This window comes from Myodes glareolus, chromosome 5 (assembly GCF_982192425.1).
Source record: "Myodes glareolus chromosome 5, mMyoGla1.1, whole genome shotgun sequence".
Lineage (NCBI taxonomy): Eukaryota > Metazoa > Chordata > Mammalia > Rodentia > Cricetidae > Myodes > Myodes glareolus.
Genome location: NC_142030.1, coordinates 24,641,829 through 24,665,389, shown reverse-complemented (window position 1 = coordinate 24,665,389; position 23,561 = coordinate 24,641,829). Strand labels below are relative to the sequence as shown.

The 23,561-nt window shown below is 47.1% G+C and overlaps 1 protein-coding gene and 1 long non-coding RNA gene across 6 annotated transcripts in view; one reads left to right on the top strand and one right to left on the bottom strand.

The window, feature by feature from the left end:
* The window catches only part of C5H1orf226 (chromosome 5 C1orf226 homolog), a 297,311-nt gene that overhangs the window by 20,744 nt on the left and 253,006 nt on the right, over positions 1 to 23,561 (bottom strand). For 4 of the 5 annotated variants that reach the window (XM_085687715.2, XM_085687716.2, XM_087906163.1 and 1 more), the window contains exons 6-8: positions 17,744 to 17,885; positions 8,459 to 8,625; positions 6,847 to 7,026 (exon numbers count right to left, since the gene is read on the bottom strand). In XM_085687715.2, coding sequence (XP_085543841.2) covers positions 6,847 to 7,026; positions 8,459 to 8,625; positions 17,744 to 17,885 — 489 coding nt within the window. The other variant, XM_085687717.2, reaches the window with a different exon arrangement.
* Positions 7,445 to 20,074, top strand: LOC125412206 (uncharacterized). Its single transcript, XR_007235521.3, has 3 exons — positions 7,445 to 7,623; positions 17,731 to 17,948; positions 19,695 to 20,074. It is a non-coding gene; the product is annotated as an uncharacterized LOC125412206 (long non-coding RNA).

The following is a 23,561-nucleotide window of genomic DNA, read 5'->3' as shown; positions in this document are numbered from 1 at the left end:
GTGGCCAAGAGGAGACAGGTCACCAGCCCTGGGGTCTTCTCTCTCTACTTCAGGCACCACTCTGAGCCCCACGTCCAGTGCAAAACGTAGGAAAGACACTCTCACTTCCCACAGCGTCCGTGCAGATAAACTGCCCTCCATTTCTATTTTGAGAACTTACATAGGCCCCACACAGTACATTTTTCTAACTTCGATTTGATTGCTTTGAGACAGGGTCTTGCTATATGGCCCTAGTTGGCATGGAGCTGACTATATTGACCAGGCTGGCCTCGAACCTGCAGTCACTCTCTCGTGCTTCTGCCTCCTCGGTGCTAGGATTGTAGGTATGTGGCATCACACCCAGCTTTACCCATATCTTTTAAAAAACAAAAGTAGCCGGGTATGGTGGGGTACGTGTTGTAATCCTAACATCTGGGAAACAGAAGCGGGAGAATTTTGGGGACAGTTCAGTCTATATAGCAACTTTCAGGCCACTTAGGACTACCTAGCAAGACTCTGCCTCAAAATCAATTAAAAAATAAAATACAAAAGCTTATATATTGACTAGACCATCACCATATGACGCCCCACCCCAACCCATAATCTTTCCTTCTACTTTCCTGAATAATCAGTGCAACAAGACATAGAAAGTAGAACTCCATTGCTGTTTGTGAGCTGGTTGTAATAAAGCTTGGCTTCTCATATCTGGGTACCAGCTTCTCCATCTTTCAATTCTCTTCTTATTCTCAATGGACACCCATAAAATCCCCGAGTCTTTCTTGGAAGGGGTTAAATGTTTGTTGAGTGACTAATAGTAGTGCTCTTCTGACAACCATATAAAGCCAAGGTTGGTGTTCACAGTGGACACTTCATCTATTCATATCCTTCTTGTGGTACAGGGTCAGTCATGGCACACACAATAGGCTCTATGCCCGTGGTGTTTACAGGCCCTTTCCTGGTGTGTAACCCTTGAACAGAGGTGATATCAGTGGGGAAAGATGGGGCAATTATATCCAGGACTCTAGCTTCAAGAAAATAGTTAGAAGGCCAGGGTTCACATACACATGGTTCTTGTGCTTAGGAAGGGGATCGAGAGGATTTTAGAAAGCTCTCAAGAAAGGGAATGAATGAGTTTGGTCACCTGGAACCAAGTCAGTGCATAGGGAAGATGTTTTTTTTGGAGACGAACCATGGTGTTGACAAAGAACCTGGGTGGGTGGGATGTGGGGGTGGGAGAGGGATGGAAGAAAAGAAACCTCCATTGTTCTTTCTCCCCTCTTTTGAAAAGCAGCATTTTCTAGAAATTTCCATGTTGCCGAGGCTCACCAAGGCTCCTGCAGGCCTTCGCATCTGCCTTCTCGGGACACAGTACTAAGACGATTGTATTCAGGTGCAGCGGATGCTTCCTTCTCTGCCCCGTTCAGAAGGCCTGGCCTCGCAGCTGGCTCTGCTTTGAACTGAGCAAGGGCACTAATGAGATTTGCCAACACTTCCCATTAGTGGATCCTCAAGGTTTGGCTCTTTCTCCCCAGGGAGATGATGCTTAATGAATCTAAAGAAAATCTGGCCATTTAAAGGACTGCCAAGGACAGAACTCTTGTTCTGATCAGGATGATCCTTTGCTGTTTCAGATTCCCGGGAGAGATTCTCAAGGGGACAAGACCAGGAAAAGAATTGTCAATAACACTGGAGCCTGGGGTTCTGATGGAGGGTGGCTATGAAACCTGCAGCTTTCTGGGAAACAGAGGCACGGAGAAATTTCACCCAGGGGTCTTCTAAATCCTACTGAATCTAAGAAACAGGGAAATGGCTATGGGAAACCCAATCTGCATCCCCATAGGACAGGCAAGCTCAAAACCCTAGCTGCCAGTACTGTTACTTACATGAAATAAGAGTACCGGGGAAAGGACCCTACCATCTCTGCAATCTACTTACTAGATCTTTCACTTTCTACTTACTTTGGAATCAAATAGAAATACAAGACAGAAATATAGAATGTGGCTTTTCAGTGGATAAACAGAGAGCACAGAGCCCTTTGCACACTACTAATTAGTATCTGTTATAGGCTATACACCTGCTACATCCTCAGGTACCAGCATCCCAACAGAATAGACCATTAGGAAACAAGCATGAGACTCGCAGCTGGGGTGCTGGCGTCTTTGCTGACTCCTGAGACAATCTACTTTTCCTTGGGCTTCATCTGCCCCATCTATCATGGGAGAGGGCTGCCTAGGGGCTGAGATGGCTGACTCTGCATTCAGACAGTCACAAACACTGGAGGGCACTTAAAAAAAGTCCTCAGATCCCATGGCAACATCTGAGAATTGGGAGGGAGAAGAAAAAAAAAGAGGTTCCTTCTTGTAGAAGTTAGGGGATTGTTGGAAGCTTCTCTGGCAGGTGTCCAAGTTCCAAAGGTGGAGTGCCATCAATACCCTAGAGACGACCCTTGAATACTACGCTTCTGGTAAAATCCATTGACATTAAGTGCCATGAGCAAATACCCCAGAGAGCGAGTGCCTCTTGTTCCAGATTGCATAAGAATTTTACCTCTGCCAGTGCAGAGCGGTATCATTTCAGATGTATTTAAGCTCCACGTGCACAGAAATGACGCGCCGCCGTCACTGCCCAAGCCAGCACTAATGAACCTCCTGCTTCTGCAGTCATCCAGAGTGGAATCAGGCATGAGGCTCAGACCTCTGCCTGCAGCACCCACACCAGGCCAAGTGAGAACAGCACGGTTTAGAGCTCTTTAAACTCGTGCTAAATGAGGGAGTGTTAGCTTCACCCTTGGCTTGGGCTCTGCTTCTCAACTAGGACATGAGTAGAAGGTACCACCCTCACCCCCGACACCCATGAGTCTCGGACAATTGTCTTTAGACGCTTTTCTTACAAAGAATCGAACATTCCCCACACAGCTGACCACAGTCCTTTCTGAAAAGATAGCTGTGGAATGTCTCCTCTCCAGAGCCTTGGCATCTTGAGTATGGACTATACCATTCCGACTAAGCCAGAGGCACAAACACAGCACTGTGGCACTTAGAGCCACACTTCGTGTTGGCATCCAGCTCTGCATCCCAATCCCAGAACAACACATCTAATACCAACCCTGTCCCCTCCAGCCCTGTACCACTTCCCCAAAGTCTGGCACTCACCCTCAACCCACCCGACCACCTCAGACCATCGACCCCCGCACTCTCCGGCCTACTTGCCTGGACTCCAGCTCCTCCATCAGAAGTGGGGGCAGGGCCAGGCTGAAGTTAGGGAGTGGCGGGCACATGGAAATGGCAGCGGGAATAACCAGAGCAACCCCACCCCCCACTTCCCTATCCCAGATAAAGCGGAGGCAGGCAGTGCTGTCTCAGCATGCATTAGGTCAGGGACTTGGGCAAGACTGGGGACAGGGAGAAGCCACAAGGACGAACGCTACGTGGAGGGCCAGGGTGGGGGGGGTGCAGCTTTCAGCACTGTTTCTCTAACCACAACGCACAATATCACAAAGCATAAATAACAAATTACTTGTTCCTACATAAGCAAAAGTGGCAACAGGCAGAGGAGGTCTTTAAATAGCAACAATGAGCTTCACTACCATTTTCCCAGGAGCTAGGCGAGGGCTTGGCAAACTGTAAACATATCTGGCCCACTTAACTGTTGTCAATCAGCCACAATCCTGGAGCCAGGCAGGCCCAGCATGCAGCTATGCAGGCACCAACTACATCCCAGGTACGATTCAAGGTGTGGCTCCATTTTTCATCCACACCCTTGAACTTCTGGTCCAGGTAAAAGCGGAAGCTAATGCAGCCAGGCGAGCCTCATGCTGGGCTGGGAGAGTCTCAGAGGGACTAGGGTAATTCACTATTTATGTACTGCAGAATGACCTGGAAACCCTTAGGAGTTGGTTATACGATCTTTGCTCGTACGTGTTTAAGGCCAAGGAAGGCCTGATCAAGATCAGCAATGAAGAAATTGAGATGAGGCTGGAAGAGGTCTTGGGGGTCTTAGAAAAAGTCACAACAACATCAAAAAGACTAACTATGGTCCCGAAGGCAACAGCCAAATCAGATTGGTGTGTGAGAGCAAATGTGGTGTGGGGGACATAAAGAACGCAAAGAGGGACTTTAAGAGCACATATTACCTACAAGAAATTGGGGCTTTACCCTTAGATTTTAGACTAAGAAGTAATACAGGAGGGTTTGGGAGCTCAGAGAAAGGGAAACTACGTTCTCACCCAAACACTAAGACGACAGTTATAACTTGAATTACGGGGACCACTGGTGGTTCAATGAGACACCTTGCTGCGTGCCAGCAGCTGTCTGACAGAACCAGAGAAAATTGACATGCCCCGGGAACTAATCGGTCCTGCAGAAGAACCAGGGATGCTGTAGTCGGTCCCTTGCAGGCCAATGATAGATGCCAGGATGACCTGTCGTCAACCTGCTTGCATGCCTTGCATAACTGATTAGACCCATAGATGGGGACAATGACAGAAAGTCCTTTGATCAAATTCTACAGAGGAACAGAGCTCCAAGAGGCTGGTTTAAGACTGAACCCACCTGCAAGACCGGGGGGGGGGGGACAAGGGTCAGCTGAGAGTACAGTTGTACCCTACTGTGTCCCTGGCAGTAGATATAAGATACAGATAGAAGGCAGGTGGTCAGAGAGCGACTAAGGACAATGGCAGGGACAGGTAGGACTATGCTCAAGAAGCCATCAGATGACCTTAAGTCGAGTTTGACAGAAAGTTCAGAAGTCTACCACTCTACTCAAAGTCATCACTGCCCTACGGCAGCCTTTCGTCGTATTCCTGCTTGAGCCGAGGGTCCAGCAGCTCACTTGCCAGCTACACCCAATAGATTCTGAGTAAATAAGAGGCTTGGACTGGCCAACCTGGTGAAACGCCTAGAACTTAGAGAGAGGCTCATGAAACGGATCTGGAACACTACACGGTTCCCTTTCCTTAGATCCAATGCCTTCTAGGGGACAGGCAGTTAGAATAGGGCAGGGCAGGGATGTTTTGTTAAAACAGATTCTTGCTATGCCAGAAAACCACTCTTAGGTTTGGCCCTGATGAAGGCCGACCTGTGACAAGTTGCGTGTCTGACTGAGTGCAGGCTGAGTGCTTCCTTCCACTGCCACAACGCCACGTGTAGATGTGACACTTGCAACTGATTTCTCTCTAGCACTTAGCTGAGACTTCAAATTCAGATGCCCTTTGCTAATAAGACAGCATGAATATGCATCAGACCGACTCTTGGGTAAATAATAATTACTTTGGAATTGATATGCTGAAAGAGAATCGTTCGGAGAATGGATCCACATTCTGTGGGAAACTTGGGGAAATGCTGAGCCTCGGGATGGGTTGGGGCTGAGATGCACAGGCTTTGTGTTGCTGTCAATCCCCACACCGAGGAGGAGAGTCTCAGACTGCCATGCTGTCATTAGCCAGAGATGGATTCTTTCATTTGACAAAGAACGTTTTTCCCCCTCCAAATATAAGAAGTCATTAATGACATTCCCTTTTCTCTGTCACTGATTTGGGAACACCTGCAAATCCTCCCACCAGCATGGCGTAGCCTTTGATTTCACAGTCAGATCTCCCACCCCCATGCCGCCTCCAAGGCTCTGTCTGCTACTTGGAGCATCGTCCCACTGATTCGGCTCTCCTGAAATGTGGAGCCAAAGTGACCCACAAGGCTGGTGCCTCAGGGACAGTCGGTGAAGGCTGGAAGACAAGAGGGCTCTTTCAGGCCGAGCCATAGCAGATGGAAGTATCACTCTGCCGGGGGATTCACTTCATCCATAAGTCAGCAGAAGAGGAAGCAGATCACACAGAAGGATCAGTAAATTCTCCCTGGAGGAATCTATTTCCTGCATTGAACACAGAAAATCCCAGCACGTAGTCAAGCCTGTCCGATCCAGAATCCTGGTGCACACAGTAGCCTTTCACAGACAACTCTCCAACCATCCCATCCCATCCTCCTGACTACCTTCATCTACCCACATAAGGCCTGATCCTGCCTGGCTCCGGCTTCACACTTCAGCTTTTACACAGAACAGATGCATGGGTCTTCACCATTCCCTGACTTGCTCATCATCGAGCGAAGGCTCAAACTACGAAACTCCAAGGAAGTATGGATGACAACGACCTCCAATGGAAACCAAACAGGAGGGATTCCTGCTGAAAGCAGCAAGGGCAATCAGCTCAGTCCTCTCCCAAATGCAGCAACGATTCAACCAGACTCCAGGGCACAAACTCCATCCAGATGCTAAAAGGTAGCCATTTCTCAAATGGCACAGATCATCTACCTGAATTCCTATGAGTTCACTGCTATTATAAGGAAATCCTAATCAAATACTGTCTGGAATAAGGAGGTCACTAATGGCGGCTTGAGGACTTGTTCCGGTCAAGAGGGTTGGGATGCCTGAGCAGCAGTCTGTGCAAGGATGCTGGCCACAGATTTGTACTTGGAGCTGTTTTAAGAGTTGTCACCCCTGTCCTAACTCCAAAGGCATCCCTTCCCACCCCAAACATGAGGAAATAAGGTAGGGAAGGGAGGGTGGGACTGCGTATTTCTTTTTCCTTGGTACATTCAAATCATCATCCAACAACATTCAGCCAAGCCAGCCAAGCCTAACTCAGAGCGAGGGATACACGGGGGGGAACCGATGTGTTTTTCCATTTTAACCATAGCTCCCACCTGTCCCCCTCCCCTGTCACCTCCTAGAACCCCCAACAAGCAATGATCCAATAGCATGAGCAATTCCTTAGAGCTCCCTAGGTTGTAAACCTGCCCTGAGCCCCTTGCTAGGGAAGGCACGTCAAGCCCATGAGAGTGGAGCCTGTGAAGAAGGGAGGAGGCTGAGGAGAACCTGGGCCACAGCCACTTGCGTCTGCTGCTGCTGCTGCTGGAGGAGCTGCTGGAGGAGCTGCATCTGGTGGTGAGTGGACAGGGGCGTCCCTGCGCCCAGGCCTGGCGGCTTCGAGGAAGCAGAAGGGAGCAGCATGCGGGGTGAGGCTGTCAGCATGGGCTCTTGAGGACTGGGTGAGACCTGAAGAGAAAAGACAGAACATGGCTCACAGGCAGAAGCCACCTCCGAGAGCGTGCTCCCTCTCACTGTAATGGTCGCGATGGGTACATGGGCAGAACAAAACCCATGTGCTAGAGATGCTGCATTTTGAACGACAGGAATAGCTCCAGGGAGAAAATATTGGCATAATTGGGCTTGGACCACAGAGCCAGAAAATTGTATTGCCATACCTTGGGAACATCATTTGCCAATAGGGTGGAAGACGGGCAGCTAATAAAATGTTTTTTTCTTTTTAACCCCTCATTTCCAATTATATACCTTTCTGATAAATTGGGGTTTCTAGCTTTAGAATCTATCTTTGTATACACAGCTGCCTATCATGTTACTATGGCAACAAGAGAGAGATGTTCTAAGTTCTCCGCACTGTCCTTCGCCTCCTCTTCCGGGGTCACATGCTCCACCCTCTCCCATCTCTTCTCACAGTGAAGGAAGAGCATTTGGACATCACATGACCCGGAGGGACCTCTGTTAGCTAGGTGACCACAGTTGCTGTCTCTTTCTCCTGATGGACACTTTCGCTCAGATGGCTCCAGTAAGTCAGAGTTGAACACCAGGAAGGTAGGTTTTGTTTCCAGTGGCTTTGGTGGTCTTCAGACATGCAGGAAGAAGGCACCCGGGGACAAATGCCTATTGCCCCTTGTAGAGAGGTCATGGGGCAGCAGAGGAAACTGGAGGCACTGCCCGCCAAACTACACAGGCGTTTCCTCATGAACTGGGCTACTCTGAGTTGGCGGATAGAAAGTGCCAGAAAACTTCCTGGGAACCCAAGGGTCAGGAGCTTCCCTTTCAGTTTTTATCTTCCTTAGCTTAGTTGTCTCTAAGTTCGAATTTAGTCTTGGGGATTTTGGGGTTTGTTTCATGGATCGTATCAGTAGCTCCCCTAAGCCTTCATTGTCCCACCGTGAAATGCCAGGCTTGGGTGATGAGGCCCACCTTGATTGTGGTCTCAGTTTCTAGCATGCCGAGGGCCAGTTTCCGACTCAACAGAGCTGTTATCCAGGAGTTTGAAAGGCACACAACTGCTAGACAAGATGGGAGGGCTCAAACAGACTGTTTTACATAGCTAAGTCATGTGATTATCCGCATCACATGGGTCTGTTGGGTGGGCTCTGCACAAATATCACAAGACGCTGTTGTGTACGGAGAAAGGGATAGAACATTGATGGGATCCCCTGGCAGGCAATAAGCTTCAGACACAAGCTCTACAGCACCCTCGCATGTGTGCTGGCCCGTAGATGCTGAACCTGTGGAAGTCAGACCCCTTGGAGAGGCAACAAAATATGCCCTAGCGCTGCCTCTGGGTGACAGGGCACCTCACTTCTGAAGCTGCAGCCGCGGGAGCCGTAAGGCCCCTGCTGGCCTAAGGCTACAGCTCGCTCAGAGGATCACCTACCGTGGAGTCTATGTGGGAGTCTCCTTCCTTCCCTACAGCATCCAGGTCCGTCACCCCGCGACTGAACTTGAGCATGTCATTCCCGGGGAGTGGAACCTCCACAGCATCGATGTCGGTTTCCTCAGCCGTAGTCGAGGAGGCCCTCTCGGCTCCAGGAAGCTGGCGGCCTGCAGGGACAGCAGGGCAGGAAACCATGACATAAGGAACAGTATTTTCGCTTTAGTTTGTGAGTCCTCCATTAGTCAAGCCCAGGCGTGCCGTGGGCTTCCTCTGACATCTCACACATCCTTCTGTTCGAGGACACAAACACCCCTTTTCAACCCCGCCAGATACTGTTAGTCTTAAACCACCGCAAAGTTCAGAAACAAACAAACATTCCCTCTAGCTGGGTGCGGCATCTCCACAGCCTGGAACATTTCTAACAGCAAGGTGTAGAGACACTAGAAGAAAGGAGGCTGTCACCTCTAACTTCCTCCCAGCTCAGGGCTCAGCTTCCCAGGCTGGCACTTACTCTCAAGAGTTCCACAGAGAATATTTCCTTTCCCTGTATTTGGGATTAGGTTTGCCACTATGTTCTGTTTTGGTGTTTCAAGATGGGGAGGGAAACTTTATAGCTCAGAATAGTTCACAAGTCACTCTCTAGCCAAGACCAGCCCCAAACCTATGCCTATCTTCCCATCTCTGCCTCCTAAGTGCTGGGATTACAGGCATGTGCCACCATGTTCCTCTATGTTCACCACGATTTCTTCAGATACAATCTCCTAATAGCTTTCAGAGACCAAGCAGCAGCTGGAAAATAGAGTTGGGTGGTGGTAGCGGGGTACACAGAGTGCTGATTGCCTAACGTTGGAGCTAGCCCAGACAACCAAGTGTCTAGGCACGTGTCTGCTTTGAGAGCCAGTGGCTGTAAGTCCTTTCTATGCAGATATACCAGACCATGTATGGGAGTGAGCTCAGTATTTAGAAGTCAACAGTATGCTGGGTTTTCCTCCTAGCTGATCCATGAGCTGGGGAGATGGTCCTGCTGAGGGGAATAATTAATGGGAAGGGTGGTCCCGACTGTTGACTGCTGGGGCAGCAATTCTGATCCTTGGGGAGCTAGCAAGCAGGGAGCCCAGGACTAAGTAGACTAAGCCTACGAATGGAGGGAACGAGAAAGGTTTAGCCTGAGACAGAAATTTGTCATAGGCATAATCCAGAAAAGAACCCAGGGACCACATGCAGGAGAAACTTCAACACTCAAGGGGAAGCAGAAGCGGGATCTTCAGGGGATGCTGAAAAGCAGGTAGTAGAGATAAGGGTGAAAGGATAGGAATACTAGCCTAAAAACCATGTTGGACAGGCACAAGCAGATGATGCAGTGGTGGTTCTCAGGGGTGAAGGAGGAAGATGAAATGACACAGAGCTGCAGGTGTGCCGGGTGAATAACCTGGAGCTCAAAGGAGGGACACAGGACTCTGGCTCCTAATGCACATACTCAAGTTTTGTTTGTTTTTAAGGTTTGTTTACATATTATGCATGCCTGCATACCAGAAGAGGGCACCAGATCTCATTACAGGTGGTTGTGAGCCACCATGTGGTTGCTGGGAATTGAACTCAGGATGTCAGGAAGAGCAGCCAGTGCTCTTAACCTCTGAGCCATCTCTCCAGTCCCCTACTCAAGGCTTTTGCTCAGAGTGGACTTCAGGCATTCTTGCCATTATGTATGTATACATATATGTTGTGAAGAGGCGAGCAAGCCTGCTTTTCATCCCGCCTGGCTCCCGCACGGCTAGCTTTACACTCGAAATATCAACACACAAATTGTATTCATTTAAACACTGCCTGGCCCTTTGTCTGTAGCCTCTTATTGGCTAACTCTTACATATTGATTAACCCATTTCTAATAATCTGTATACTTTTTGGTAATCTTCCTGTGTCACCATGACCAGTTTTGTTGTTGCTGTTGTTTTTGTTTTTGTTTTTTTGAGTTTCTTTGTAGCTTTGGAATCTGTCCTGGAATTCACTTTGTAGATCAGGCTGGCCTCGAACTCACAGAGATCCACCTGTCTCTGCCTCCTGAGTGCTGCAATTATAGGCGTGTGCCACCACCGCCCAGGCATGCCCAGCTCTTTATTTCCTTGTTTTTATTGCATTTATTTATGCACTTGTATGTCTGTGTATGGGTGAGCATGTGCCACGGCGCACCCATGGAGGTCAGAAGACAGCTGACCTGAATCGCTTCCCTCTTGCAGTGTGGGTTCCAGGGATCAGATTCAGGCTGTCAGTTTTGGCAGCAAACACCTTTACCTGCTGAGCTCTTTTGCTGGCCGCTAGCAGGTTTTATTTGAATAAAGTCCTTCCAAAGGCTTCCCAGTCTATGGAGATGCTGGACAGTTGCTACGTGGGAGAAGGCATACCTCCAAGGAAATAGATCTCTCCCAGGAAACCCTTCCCAGGGAGAGGCTGAGAGAGGGTATACTGCACCAACAGGCAATAAAGATTTGAGCCGAGGTCCCACCTTGCTCTGAGCCGTGGGGGTGGCCAGAGGCAGCTGTTGCCAAAAGATACAAAAGATATACCTCCCCCATAGTACAGGGAACAGGAGAAGAATGAGGGAGACAAGAAAGACAGGCACAGAGCAGGGAAGGAGAGAGGAGGCACTGGACGGCCTGTAAGAGAGAAACAACATAACCCCCCCCCCCCCCCCCCCCCGCTGAGTCCCAGAAGAGAAAGCGCTGACATCAAAGAAGCCAGGACAGCTTCCAGCACTTGCCCTTTTCAATTTCCAAGTGTAAATAAGTTTCCTCTGGACAATGAAGGGCCTGCCATCCCATCACAGGCAGGGCTCCTCTGGAAAGATAAACACTGCATTCATTGAAAAGCTCCCCAACACAGAAGCCAGATCCCCACAGGAAACCATCGGTTTTCCTCTGGACCTTCATAGGAAAATCCTTCTCAGGAGAGCAGATGCGAAAAGAAAAAACAGGTTGCCAGCAGTTTACACACACTTAAGAAGGTAAGTGGGAGGCATAACGGAAGCGACCAGGAGAAGGCAGTGAACGGGCTTCCTGAAGAAGAAAGGGTTCCACCTCCAGATCCAAAGGGCACCGTCTGCTGACACTCAGATACACTCAGCCTCATGGCCACAGGAAAGCCAGATCAACTCAGCTCATACCTAATGTGAACTACAGCCCTTCAGAGCATCCCCCCTCCCGCTTCCATTCCTTTGTGCATGTGTCCCATATGCAGAACCCTAGCTACACTGCTAGTACCAAGAGCTTACAATAAACCCCGTCCTGGGTTCATTCACCTGCATTCTCTCAGCGCCTCAGAGGAGACTGGTACCCAACATGCAGTTTGCTGGAGATCACTGACTGGGCAAGGGTAAGGTCAGGATGAAGTCTGACTGCCTTGTGTAGCGAGCCTGCAGCCCCAGTGACCTCTTGACACAACCTCCTCACTTCCATAGCGGCCAACAGCCTGTGCTAAAAGGCCAGCCACTACAGAACCCAGGCGTCTGCCAAAGATTATTCCAGAGCTTGCCGTGAAGTTACTTTTAAATTGCAATTAATATTTAAAGCAATAGACCTTGTGTCAAGTGGATGCCCGTTTATGGGCAGACTGATCTGATCAGCTGGAGGTCCAAACAGAAAAAAGATGAGTCTCCCACGAAGAACAGGGAATGGCAGCAGCAGATGGCCTTCAGGCTCAAATTCAACCTTCCCCAGGTCTCCAGCAGCACATTATTGATTTACCAGGCTTCTAGTCATGTGAAACAATTACTTAACATGAACTTCCCATTAAACACAAACACAGATAGAGATGGGAAGGACGAAAGAGATTTCTGTGTAGCTATTTCTAGCCAATTTTAATTGCCGGGGAAGAGAAGACGCCTCAGTGAAACTGGGGTGGTGTTCTTGATGCAGCTTCCTTTAAATCACCCATGGTCCTGGAGGAACCCCAATAAACTCCCTGGTTTCCCAAGCCAGACTTGGGTGTAATCATTCTTTACCGTCAGGGCTCTGTGGGCTGAATGAACATTTGTACCTGTCTCTGCAGGAGAAGTCACAACACACACTCACACACAGTAATACACTCACACACACAAATGGTATGTCATGTATACTTTCTCCCTCACATTACTGCATAACCTCACCTTTGCCAGCAGGTGCCTCCCTCCCTGTCCCCCAGGGATGCCAGTATGATAGAGTGTGCCAACTCGAGCTTAATTGACCTTGAAAAGATACAGCTAATGTATCTTTGATATCTTAAACCTTGAAGCAAGCACGCTTGGTGAATTAGTTTGCTTTCGATCGCTGTGCTAAACGTCATGACCAAAAGCAATTTGGGGTGGACAGGGCTGGGTTGACTTACGCATCTCCATCACAGTCCATCACGGAGAGAAGTCAAGGCAGGAACTCAAGCAGAAGCAGCAACAGAAACCATGGAGGAGCGCTACTTATAGGCTTGTTCAACCTGCTCTTTCTTAAGCAATCAAAGAGCACCTGCCCAGGGATGGCACTGCCACAGTGGACTGGGTCTTCCCACATCAATCATTAATCATGAAAATGCCCTACATGACAATCTGATCTAGATAATTCCTCATTGGAAGTTATCTCTGTCCAGGTGACTCTAGTTTATGTCAAGATGATAAAAACTTAGCAGCACACTGGGCCTGACACTATCTGTGGAAGGCCAATTATATAATTACGTTCTTGAAGGTATATAAGAATGTCAAGCAGATGATACCTCATGTATATTAATGCAAATTAATAAAATTGTCTCTAAAAAGGTAACAGAATAGGCCAGGTGTGCTGGTGCATGCCTCTAATCCTAGCACTCAGAAGGCAGAGGCAGGTGGATCTCAGTGAGTGTGAAGCCAGCCTGGTCTACATAGCAAGTTCTATACTAGACAGGGCTACATAAAGAGACCTTGTCTTAATACAATAGGTAACAGAACAGAGGGTTAGCAGTGCCTAGCATGGCTGGAAGGCGGGTGCTGACTTTTATATTACAGTTAGAAGAAAGTAACTACACTGGACTCTTCAGTAGCCACCGTCTCCGCCACTGCCTTCCCGGCAATCCACCGTTCAGCCTTCTGAATTCACTTTGCGTTTACCACCTCAATTGTATTAACTCCCCCAGCCAAAGTGTCATCATTCCTCATCAAAGAGGTGGCTTCAGAGTCACTGTGGTTGGAATCTCTTCTCAATCTTCAAGCTCATCTTAGCAGGGAATAAGCACTTCATAGATGACTGTTGGCAGCGACTAATACACACGCCGTCCCTTGGCTGCACTTATCGGCTGTTTGTCAGTTTACTCAACAAGTATTTATTGTGCTAGGAGGTGCCTATGCTCCCAAGGCTCACATCCCGTCATAGACGGAGGGCATCCTCTGCCTGGTACTCAGAGGGCTGGATGTTAATGTCAATGGAATCCTCTAGGAGTGCCGAGAACACAGGCACACAGCAGAAAGCAATGTATTCTGAGTTTCTGAAAGGGGAAGGGAAGAGAATGGGAGCTAGGAATCAGGCCTCCCAGAGGGGGACACAGAGCACAGAAAGAGGAGGAACTCTGCAGGAAGTAGAGGACACTGAGCCAACATGGCTATAAGGTGCAGGAACCACCCAGCGCAGCAAAGGAAGGAGTTTGGGGTACCTGGGGGAAATAAGACTGAAAGCAAAGAACAGGAAGTGATCCCTGTTGGGAACTGCATGGATTCCCCAGAGTCTTCTCAGCATGGAGGGAAATCATGCCCTCTCCCCCAGCAGATGGCTGCAGGGGCTGTAGGTGGAAGAACAGCGCTGCTCCTATTGCAGGAAAATAAGACCTATTTCTTAGTGTTGCCTGTAAGAAAGGTCACTGGCAGTTCTTGTCAGTGGGTCAGCCCAAGGCATCCTGACCTCCATGGCCAGTGGCTGAGGGACAGATCCGATTAGCTACAGGAATTACAGTAACCTCCTCAAACAGGACTTCTGCGATGACAATGGTTGTCCCTTCCACTCTAGGATAAGGCAGTTTCGCTAGATCAGTGTCCTCTGCTTTCTGGTTAGACATTTAAGTGTGTGTATACCAACCGCCACTGTGAGCATGGGTTAGAAAGCTCTTGAGATTTCGGCTGCTACTCTCTACCAGCAAGGTAGCAGGGCATTGGCAAAGAGGTGTTAACAGAGGCTAGGGATGTGGCTCAGTCTATACAGTGCTTTCAAGACTAGTTTGGGCCGGGCGGTGGTGGCATATGCACTTGAGAGGAAGAGGCAGGTGATCTCTGTGAGTTTGAGGCCAGTCTGGTCTATAAGAGCTAGTTTCAGGACAATTAGGGCTGTTACACAGAGAAACTGTCTTGAAAACCAAAAAAAAAAAAAGACTAGTTTGGTCCTCAGAACCCATGCAGAAAAAAGCCAAACCTGACTGGGGGAGGAGATAGGGTGATTCCTGGGACTTGCTGGCTAACATCACAGCCTAGTTGGTGAGTTCTAGCCCAGTGAGAAAACTTGTCTCAAAAAAAGTGAATGGCACTGAAGGAAGGACACCCAAGATTGTCCTCTCACCTCCATATAATATACACACATACACACACATCTACACACACACACACACACACACACAAAGCATGTAAACACACATGCACATGCATGTGCACCCACATACCCCCATAGTCACATACACAAAAGGAACGCCACCAGGCGAGAAATCCATCTCTCATCTAGCGGTCTACAGCATCTTACAGTGCAGAACTAAGCAAATAGCTTCCAATCTCAAGTAGTCAAGCATAGGTCTCCCAGAGCCTCCAAGAGAGGCCAGGAACTACCCCTAATGTGCTCTCTACCCACAGTTACATAGGCCTGTGAAGTATTTGCCAACGACTTCTGTAACCCCGATCCCTAAGTCTCAGAGTACAGCGGTGGAAAGGGGTTAAGTTTACAATGTTACCGTGGCCTGTTATAAACCACGAGTGGTCCAGGGCACAAGGGAAAACACAAGGCTCCATCTAGAGATGGTTATTATCAGGGAAGGTTACTGTGATGCTGGCATTAGCCAGAGGCCACCATCAGCTGGCACAAATGAGAGAGCCAAGAGAGATGCATGATGGTCCCCTGTGGTCACAGAGAAATAGGGCACTAGATGAAATGTCATGTTTTCCTAATTTATGATGAATATGTGTCCAGGGTAGAAAAGTTATGAGTACAGTGGGGGTAAATCTTCTTGCCACCTCAGCCACCTAGCTCCTTTTACAGAATGATCTATGTTGCCACTTTCTTGTGTATCAAGCCGTGAAGATTCTATGCATGGTAAACTTGCATGTGCACACACATGTACATACAGGTATACCCACACGTGTATGCATAATTATTCCTGTGTACTTATAATAAAATGTAATTTCTAGGAAGCATAACCACAGTTCTAGAGCTTGATTTTTACAAAACGGACAAAATATCTTCAGATGGAATTGTATCAGTTCACAGATAACTGAGAATTCTTCTTAATCATTGAGCAATAGTCCACTATTTATATTTAAAAGTGACTTCATAGCCAGGCATGGTGGTGCGCACCTTTAAACAAGAGGCAGAGGTAGAGAGGCAGAGGTAGAGGCAGGCTGATCTCACTAAGTTTAAGGCCAACCTGGTCTACAGAGTGAGTCCAGGACAATCAAGGCTACATAGTGAGACTCTGTCTCAAAAAGAGAAAAGAAAAGGAAGGGAAAGAAAAGGAACTTTGTCTTTTATAATCCTTGGCTTTATAACTGATTCCTCACTTATGTAATCATACAGAATGTTTACTGTTTCACATGTATGGTCTATCTTTAGAATACAGCCCTAGAGATACTACCAGCATGATTCAGGAGTCAACGGGCAAGTAGAATTTTGAGTTCTGCAGGTATTTTCACGTTATTCTTCCCAGGGATCTGCAACATATTAGCGCATGTGCCTGACTCGGACTCTGGCCTCCTGCTTTGAACGGTTCAGTTGCTTTACAACAGCACAGCTCTCCCTGGTCACATCTACACGGATATTTATTTAACTATAGAGCGCCAGTCAGCCCTTTGTTACTCACTTTTCCTAGAAACTTTCTTCCCTTATTTTAAAAATTTTTCACACATCTGTGCTCAAATAATAGTAGCTAATATGTATGTATATACAGCTAACATGTATGCATCTATAGCTAACATGTATGTATCTAGGGCTTTCTGTGTACCGAGCATCAGACTTGACCTTTTAAAATCTATTATCTCACTGAATTATGCCATGACACACACTGTGAGCTAGTCTCCAGAAGTAGATACTTAGGCTCAAGGCCGAGGGGAACTAACTTCTGCATGCCTAGAGACCGTGACTGTGCTGTCCCAGTGCAAACCAGGAGCCTGTCTGTCCAGCCACGTGACAATACTGACGTGTAAGCATCATACTTATTTTTGTGTTTTTTTAAAAAGAGATTTATTTATTTATTATGTATAGAGTGTTCTGCCTGTATGCCAGATCTCATTACAGATGTTTGTGAGCCACCATGTGGTTTCTGGGAATTGAATTTGGGACCTCTGGAAGAGCAATTTTCTTAATCTCTGAGCCATCTCTCCACCCTAATTTTTGGGATATTTTTTAAATCTTTTTCATTTGTTTTTGAGACAAGCTATATGTAGAATGGGTTGGCCTTGAATTCTTCAATGATTCTCCTGCCTCTGCCCCCTCTATTTTCTAACTCTGATGTGAATAATTAGTTCATATGGCTTTTAGGATGTCTCATCTGCTAATGGAAATAACTGAATTTTTGCATTTCTCTTTGAGTACCATTTTAACTCTACCACATAAGCTTTTTGAATAGTGTAGTATGGATACCACAGGTTACCAGGATGTCCCCTTTGCTGATAGAAATCTGTGCAATGGAAGACACAGTATTCATGCTTACGACATTTACGCTTTCCATTCAATATTATGGTATGTTCTTCCATTACTTAAACTAAATATGTATATCTATCTATTCTTAAATACTTTATCTTGGTTAAACTGTCATACTGATGGACTTCTTTTTCTGCAGAAGAAATCATATAGATCTGATTTCTGACTAGTTGTTATTGAAACATATTAACACCATTCTCTCGCTCAGGAAGCTGAGGTAGGAGAAGTTCAAGTTCAAGGTCAGTCTGGGCTACAAAGCAAGAACTTACCTCAAAGCTAAAACAGACAAAAAGAGAACAAAAGGAAAAAATGTAATTGAAGCAATCATGGAATTATTAGAATTAGTTTTTAAGTAACTTAACAGATGGGCCCACGCTGTGTCCTCTCCCTCTGCAGCCACCGTGCCTACCTGGGTCTCCTGAGCCGTCGCTGTTCCTCTCACTCTCCCCATCTTCCTGGCCATCTGCATTCTGCTGGGTGTGCTGCAGGCTCAGCTTGTGGCAGACTTCAAAGGCCTGCCCCACCGTCCGCACGATTCTCATAGCTTGACTCTGGGAAGGAAGATGGAAAAGAAAGAGTGAAGGATGCGGAGACTCTACCAGGACACAGCAAAGGTCGGTGTGGCTGAGGATATGCAAGGTGGTCAGAAGCTTAGGCAGCCAGAGAAGGGAAGGTGGAAAAATTCATGATTTCCCAGATGCACACACACTCTGGGAACAGCATCTGTGTCACCACTGCTCTGAAGCAGTTGTCAACTGAGACAGGCGCCAGAGGCAAGTGTTCCGATTCTGCACTGAGAGTTGGACTTGGCCTCATTTGTCCCTTCTAGTATGAAAGTAGTTCTGATCCTTCAGAATCTGTCACCAGCCACTACCAAATGTCCAATGAGCCCATCAAAGTAGGAGGAACCCGGTCATCCTTTGACTTCTAATGGCCAATTTCCCCAGGAGCTCCTACAGACGGGCCTCCATGGGGCTGAGAAGACAAGAGTTAATTGCAGAACCAGCTGAAGACCGGCATCGTCACATATCCACAGTGACCATCAGAAAGGAGAGGCAAATCTTTCCCAGCCCTTCTCTATGACATTGGATAGCCAGATCTGTACACACAATGGGGAGAGTCTCTTCAATAAATGGTATTAGGAAAATGAAATATTTATAGGCAGAAGAGTGAAATTAGACTCCCGACTTATACCATATATAGAAATTAGCTCAGATCAGAGTCAAGACTGTAAAACCACTAGAAGAAAACAGGAATGAAACTCCAGGGCACTGGTTTGAGCAATGGCATTTTGGGACATGGTGCAGCTCCTTCCTTGCTTTTATTCTGCTATGTAACTTCTTCCTTTAGGAGCCCAATGGGAAAGCTCCTAGGCTTCCAGGATTCCACCACTTAATAAGGAAAGATAGGGAGGGCAGAGAAGCGATTTCCAGATTGTCTGTAACAACCCATCAGGTTGTACAGCTGGGGTCCCTGGGCATAGTCTCAAAGGTGTCCCGCTGGTTAGATAACTTGATGATTAGTTACCTCTCACCTACTTCCAAGTATTAAAAATGAAAGATATGTAAATATACAGTCACAGAGGCCACAGTGAGGAAAATCAAACATTGCACCATCATCAACTCTGGGTTATTTCACTAGACTTTACCTTATGCCCAAGTCGAGCACTAGCCATGTTTTGATGATCTGAGTTTTGGCATGACTGCTACACTGCTATACTGATAGTATTCAAGACCCCCAAGGGGACATCAGCATGAGGTACCCGACATTGTATTACCACTCTAATATCCAGTGCTTTGACAGACCAAAGGGGTCCTGCTGAGGCTACAGCATGATTCATTTGTACTTCTCATGGTGTTGAGATTTGTCTGTATCTCCCACACTACATCCGTGAACTCCTTCCCATTCCTGAAGCAGGAGAACCTGTACTTCAGGAGGTATGGTACCTAACAAATCAACGATGAATATGCCCCAGCTTTGTACATCTCTTTTCTATAATGATGATGATAAATCATTTGAGAATTTCATGAATCTCATACGATATATTTTCATCATATTCACCCAAACTCCTTCCTTTAACTCTTCCCAGCTCCACGCACAACTGCCTACCCCGCCAAACTTCACGCCTACTTCCTCTTTTTAAATAACCCATCAGCTACAATTTGTGCTGCTCAGATACTTCTGTGGGGCCATCAGTAGAGTGTGGACAACTTCACCAGGAGCTACACCTTTAAGGAACGCCAACTGCCCCTCCCCTAGAAACCATAAATTGTCCCTCGCTACTCAGGGGTGGGCTCCCAAACCGTGGGCTCCCAAACCCCTCCCAACTCTAGAGTGCCAACTGCCTTCTTCTTGGGCAGGCAACTGCAGCTGCCGGGCTGGAAGGGCTTCCAGCACTTTTGATCATGAGGACGCTCCCTGGTCAGGGCTGGACCAGGAAGCTCCACCTTCAGAAAAAAAGACCACTTGCTGCGGCTTCAGTGATGTCCATCCTCTAGTCCCCCCCTCTTCTGGAAAGAAGAGCAGGCTGCCTGTGGCTTCTCAATCTTTCGCATCACAGCGAAGCTCATCCACCAAGTCACTGCATGTGTGGCTTTCTGCCTGCCACACTGTCCCTTAACAGAAGATTTTACTTCGCCTCCCCGACCAACTCTTGCAGATTTTTCTCTCCTAAACATCTTTACGTGATGCAGAAAACCTAAATGCTTTAGGTTCGTGAAACAAAAATGGGTAAGACTAAGCTTTTGGGCTTTTGATTTTTGTTTGTTCGTTTGTTTGTTTTTGTTTCGTTTTGAGACAGGTTTTCTCTGTGTGGCCATAGCTGTCCTGGAACTCACTCTGTGGACTAGACGGGCCTCCAATTCACAGAGATCCACCTGCCTTTGTCACTTGAGTGCTGGAATTAAAGGTATACACCACCACCACCTAGCTAAGCAACATTTAAATACCAAGAGCTTAATTCTGTGACTTTCTTATATATAAATTAACCCAGAAATCTCATTCTGAGTAAATATTTTCAAGGAATGGGTCAGTTTTTCCCATCACTCCCAGAGTAAAGACTCAGTTTCCCTCTTTAAAATATAGTCACATAGGAAACAAAGCTCATTCCTGAGTGTGTTGCTGTAAAATCTCAAATTTCCCTAAAAGACATGGTGCAACTTTCATCAACTCTGTAAGTCACAGGCATGTCCTCGGATTACAGGATTGGACAGGGGCAGAGGAGGATTTATAGGCTTAGTTTTGGATTTATATAAGAGACTGGGGCGGGTGGGAAAGGCCTTCATAGAGGACTTGCATCTCTCTTGTATCCACAGCTGATAATGGATGCGCATAACTGAGTATTTAAAGCCTTTAAATTCTGCCTCAGTCGCTTGTCTTCCCCCTTCAACAAGAGCAAAGATGCAGGCGGGCACATCTAAAGGTTTAGAACCCCGTAATGGCTGTATGGAAGTACACTGGCTTTAATGCTTGATGCATGCAGCATTTTTACATTTTAGTGCATTTTTCTAGAATCAACAACTGACTCTGAGCTCTATCTGATTCCCCTGAAAATGCAGAAAAGGCTGCTTTGGGTTAGTGGCTGTGCCTTCTTCCCCCATGTTGAAAGGGGCAAGTCGTCTCCTCAGCCCCTGATGTCCTTCTATCCTCCCCTGATCACAGTTTCTCCATTTAAGTTTCTCTGGCTCACTGAGGATGTGAACCAGTAGTCTGTGTCTCTCACTGCATCTCATCCATGGCACGGAGGATGCTAGCACCTCTCACAGGGCTCACATACAGCAGTGCTCAGGAAATGCTTTACTCTGACAAGTGTAGTATCCGATTTCTGTAATCCTAGTTCTTGGGGAGCAGAGGAAGGAGAATTGGAGTTCAAAGCCAGTCTGGGCTACATATCGAGACCTTGTCTCAGCTCAGGGGGATGACCTGAGTTGGATCCCAAAGACCCACATTGTGGAAGAAGAGAACCAACTCCCCCAAGCTGTTTGCTGGCCTCCACGTGAATATCATGGCACACACATAAACATGCGTACAAGCACACACAAACTAAATAAATAATGCAATAAAAATAAAAACCTCTATTCTGATTAAAAATTTATTGCATCAAAAGGTAATTAAGTCAAAAAGGGTAGATCAATTATCTAATCATATTATTTGTACAGTGTTCTACCTGCAGCTATACGTGCATGCCACAAGAGGGCACCAGATCTCATTATAGATGGCTGTGGGCCACTATGTGGATACTGGGACTTGAACTCAGGACCTCTGGAAGAGCAGCCAGTGCTCTTAACCTTTGAACCATCTCTCCAGCCCCCAAAAAGATAGATCTTGATAGGCTGTTAGTGTTTTCTTTATTCAACAGCAGAAACATGAAGAATTTAAGAGAATCTTTCTTTATATATCCTAAGGTCCAAAGGACGATAGCCATTGCCTCCTTCCTATAGCACAAGAAGAAAGCCCTCAGGCAAATGCATCTCAGCTCTGAGCTAGTCCAACAGCTTCTACGTAGGAAATCGCTGGTGAACTTCTACATTTGCACAGTTAGGGTACAATGATTTCATTTCGGTTTCTCTTACTCTCCTTTAAATAAAGGCTATGTCTCTCCATTCACGATAAAGGGGCATAGCGGCATGTTTGACAGACAGCTCTGTGTTCTTGAGGAGGTGACTTGGTAGACATCAAACTAGCCTGTCTGTTCTGCAGAATGACGGCATACCCATAAAAGACTGTCCCTCGCATTCACCACTCTGGGGGTCAAAACCAGCGAGCTGGCTCCTAACACTACTCACCGACAGCTATATTGTGTCCAGATGCCTTTGACCTTTCAGACTTTCCTTTCATCACCACTGAAAATCTTTTTAGAGGACTTTCTAGGAGGGCCTTGGGAGGGCACAGTTACTGGGGGCAGGTGCTCATCCTCTTGGAGCTGCTCTGCACAGCCCAATGGGCTCCTTTCTACAGGCTCACCGCACTTGGTGATCCTAGGCAAGAAAACTGGTTTTGCTTGCTGCCTTGAAATGCAGGAGTCATACTAGCTGGGACTTCCTAGAAGGCCAGGTCTGAACCTAAGAGGGAGAACTCCATTAAAGTGAAGCTTCAAAATGAGCTCTTTCAGAGGTTTTCATGAAGACAGGGTCTCCAGGATCACACGGAAGCAGCTGCCCAGATCTCATGACACTGGGAAGTCAAAGGGGAGGTTTGAAGATTACAGACATTCGTGCACTCCGTGGAGCCAGCAAGTGGACTGTTAGGAAGACAGCCTTTTCCAGCTTTCAGAGATCTGGCCACTCTCTGGGATTTACTAGGTTGGGAACATCATTATACCACATGATTTTTGTACAAATTCAGCTTAGTGTTACATAATCCTCTGAAAGTGCTGGGTGGCGCATAGACCAAATCTTCCTGTCCAGGAGCCAATTTCTCTTAGCAGCCTGGAGCATGTGTGGCCTCGTGGTTATCAAGATTAGCTTGGATATGGCTGCTTTGATGTTTTCAGAGCTGGAAAGGAATACCTAACCTCAGAGTGGCTCTCAGCTGCAGATGGAGAGCAATGACATTCACTGGAAGTGCCAATTACAGGCAATTTTGTGAAAACAGGCCGGGACGGAAGCTACCGCAGAACCGTATGCCTCTGATCCCACCACACAGTACTGCTTTAAACCATCTCTCTAGCCTCTTGATAGAAGCCCTCTCCCAGCCTGCAATCCTTCTCACCCTGGTACACAGACCAGGACAAGATGGATGAATTAGCTATTCTCCTCACCATGCCTAATGTGGATTTCAACATAGTAGGTGTCAACAGTTGAAAACCCGATGCAATGAAAATAATAGCATTCTCTGCAAGCATGCGCTATCTGCTCAAAAGTAGACAAAGGCTGGTATATTCGCTTCAGAAAGTCAGAAATCAAAGGTTGATTCTTGTTAAATGTTGAATGAAATGACTGATCCACAGGAAAACCATTTATGACACCATTTCACCTTCTCCATCTGATGAGCCCGTTGCTGGTTGGCTATCTATACTTGGGAATCTTTTCAGAATTGATGATTGCCGGCACTCTTCTGAATTTCACCGCTCTGGACAAAGCTCTCTCCCCTTTACATCTTGTGGAGATGATTTTAAAGCCCCCAGATGAGCAAGGAAAGCAGAGCCCAAAAGCACAACGTGCAAGGTGCACAAGAGATGGTGAGAAGATGAAGCTGCCAGTGATGAGAAAAAGGAAGAAGCATGAGGC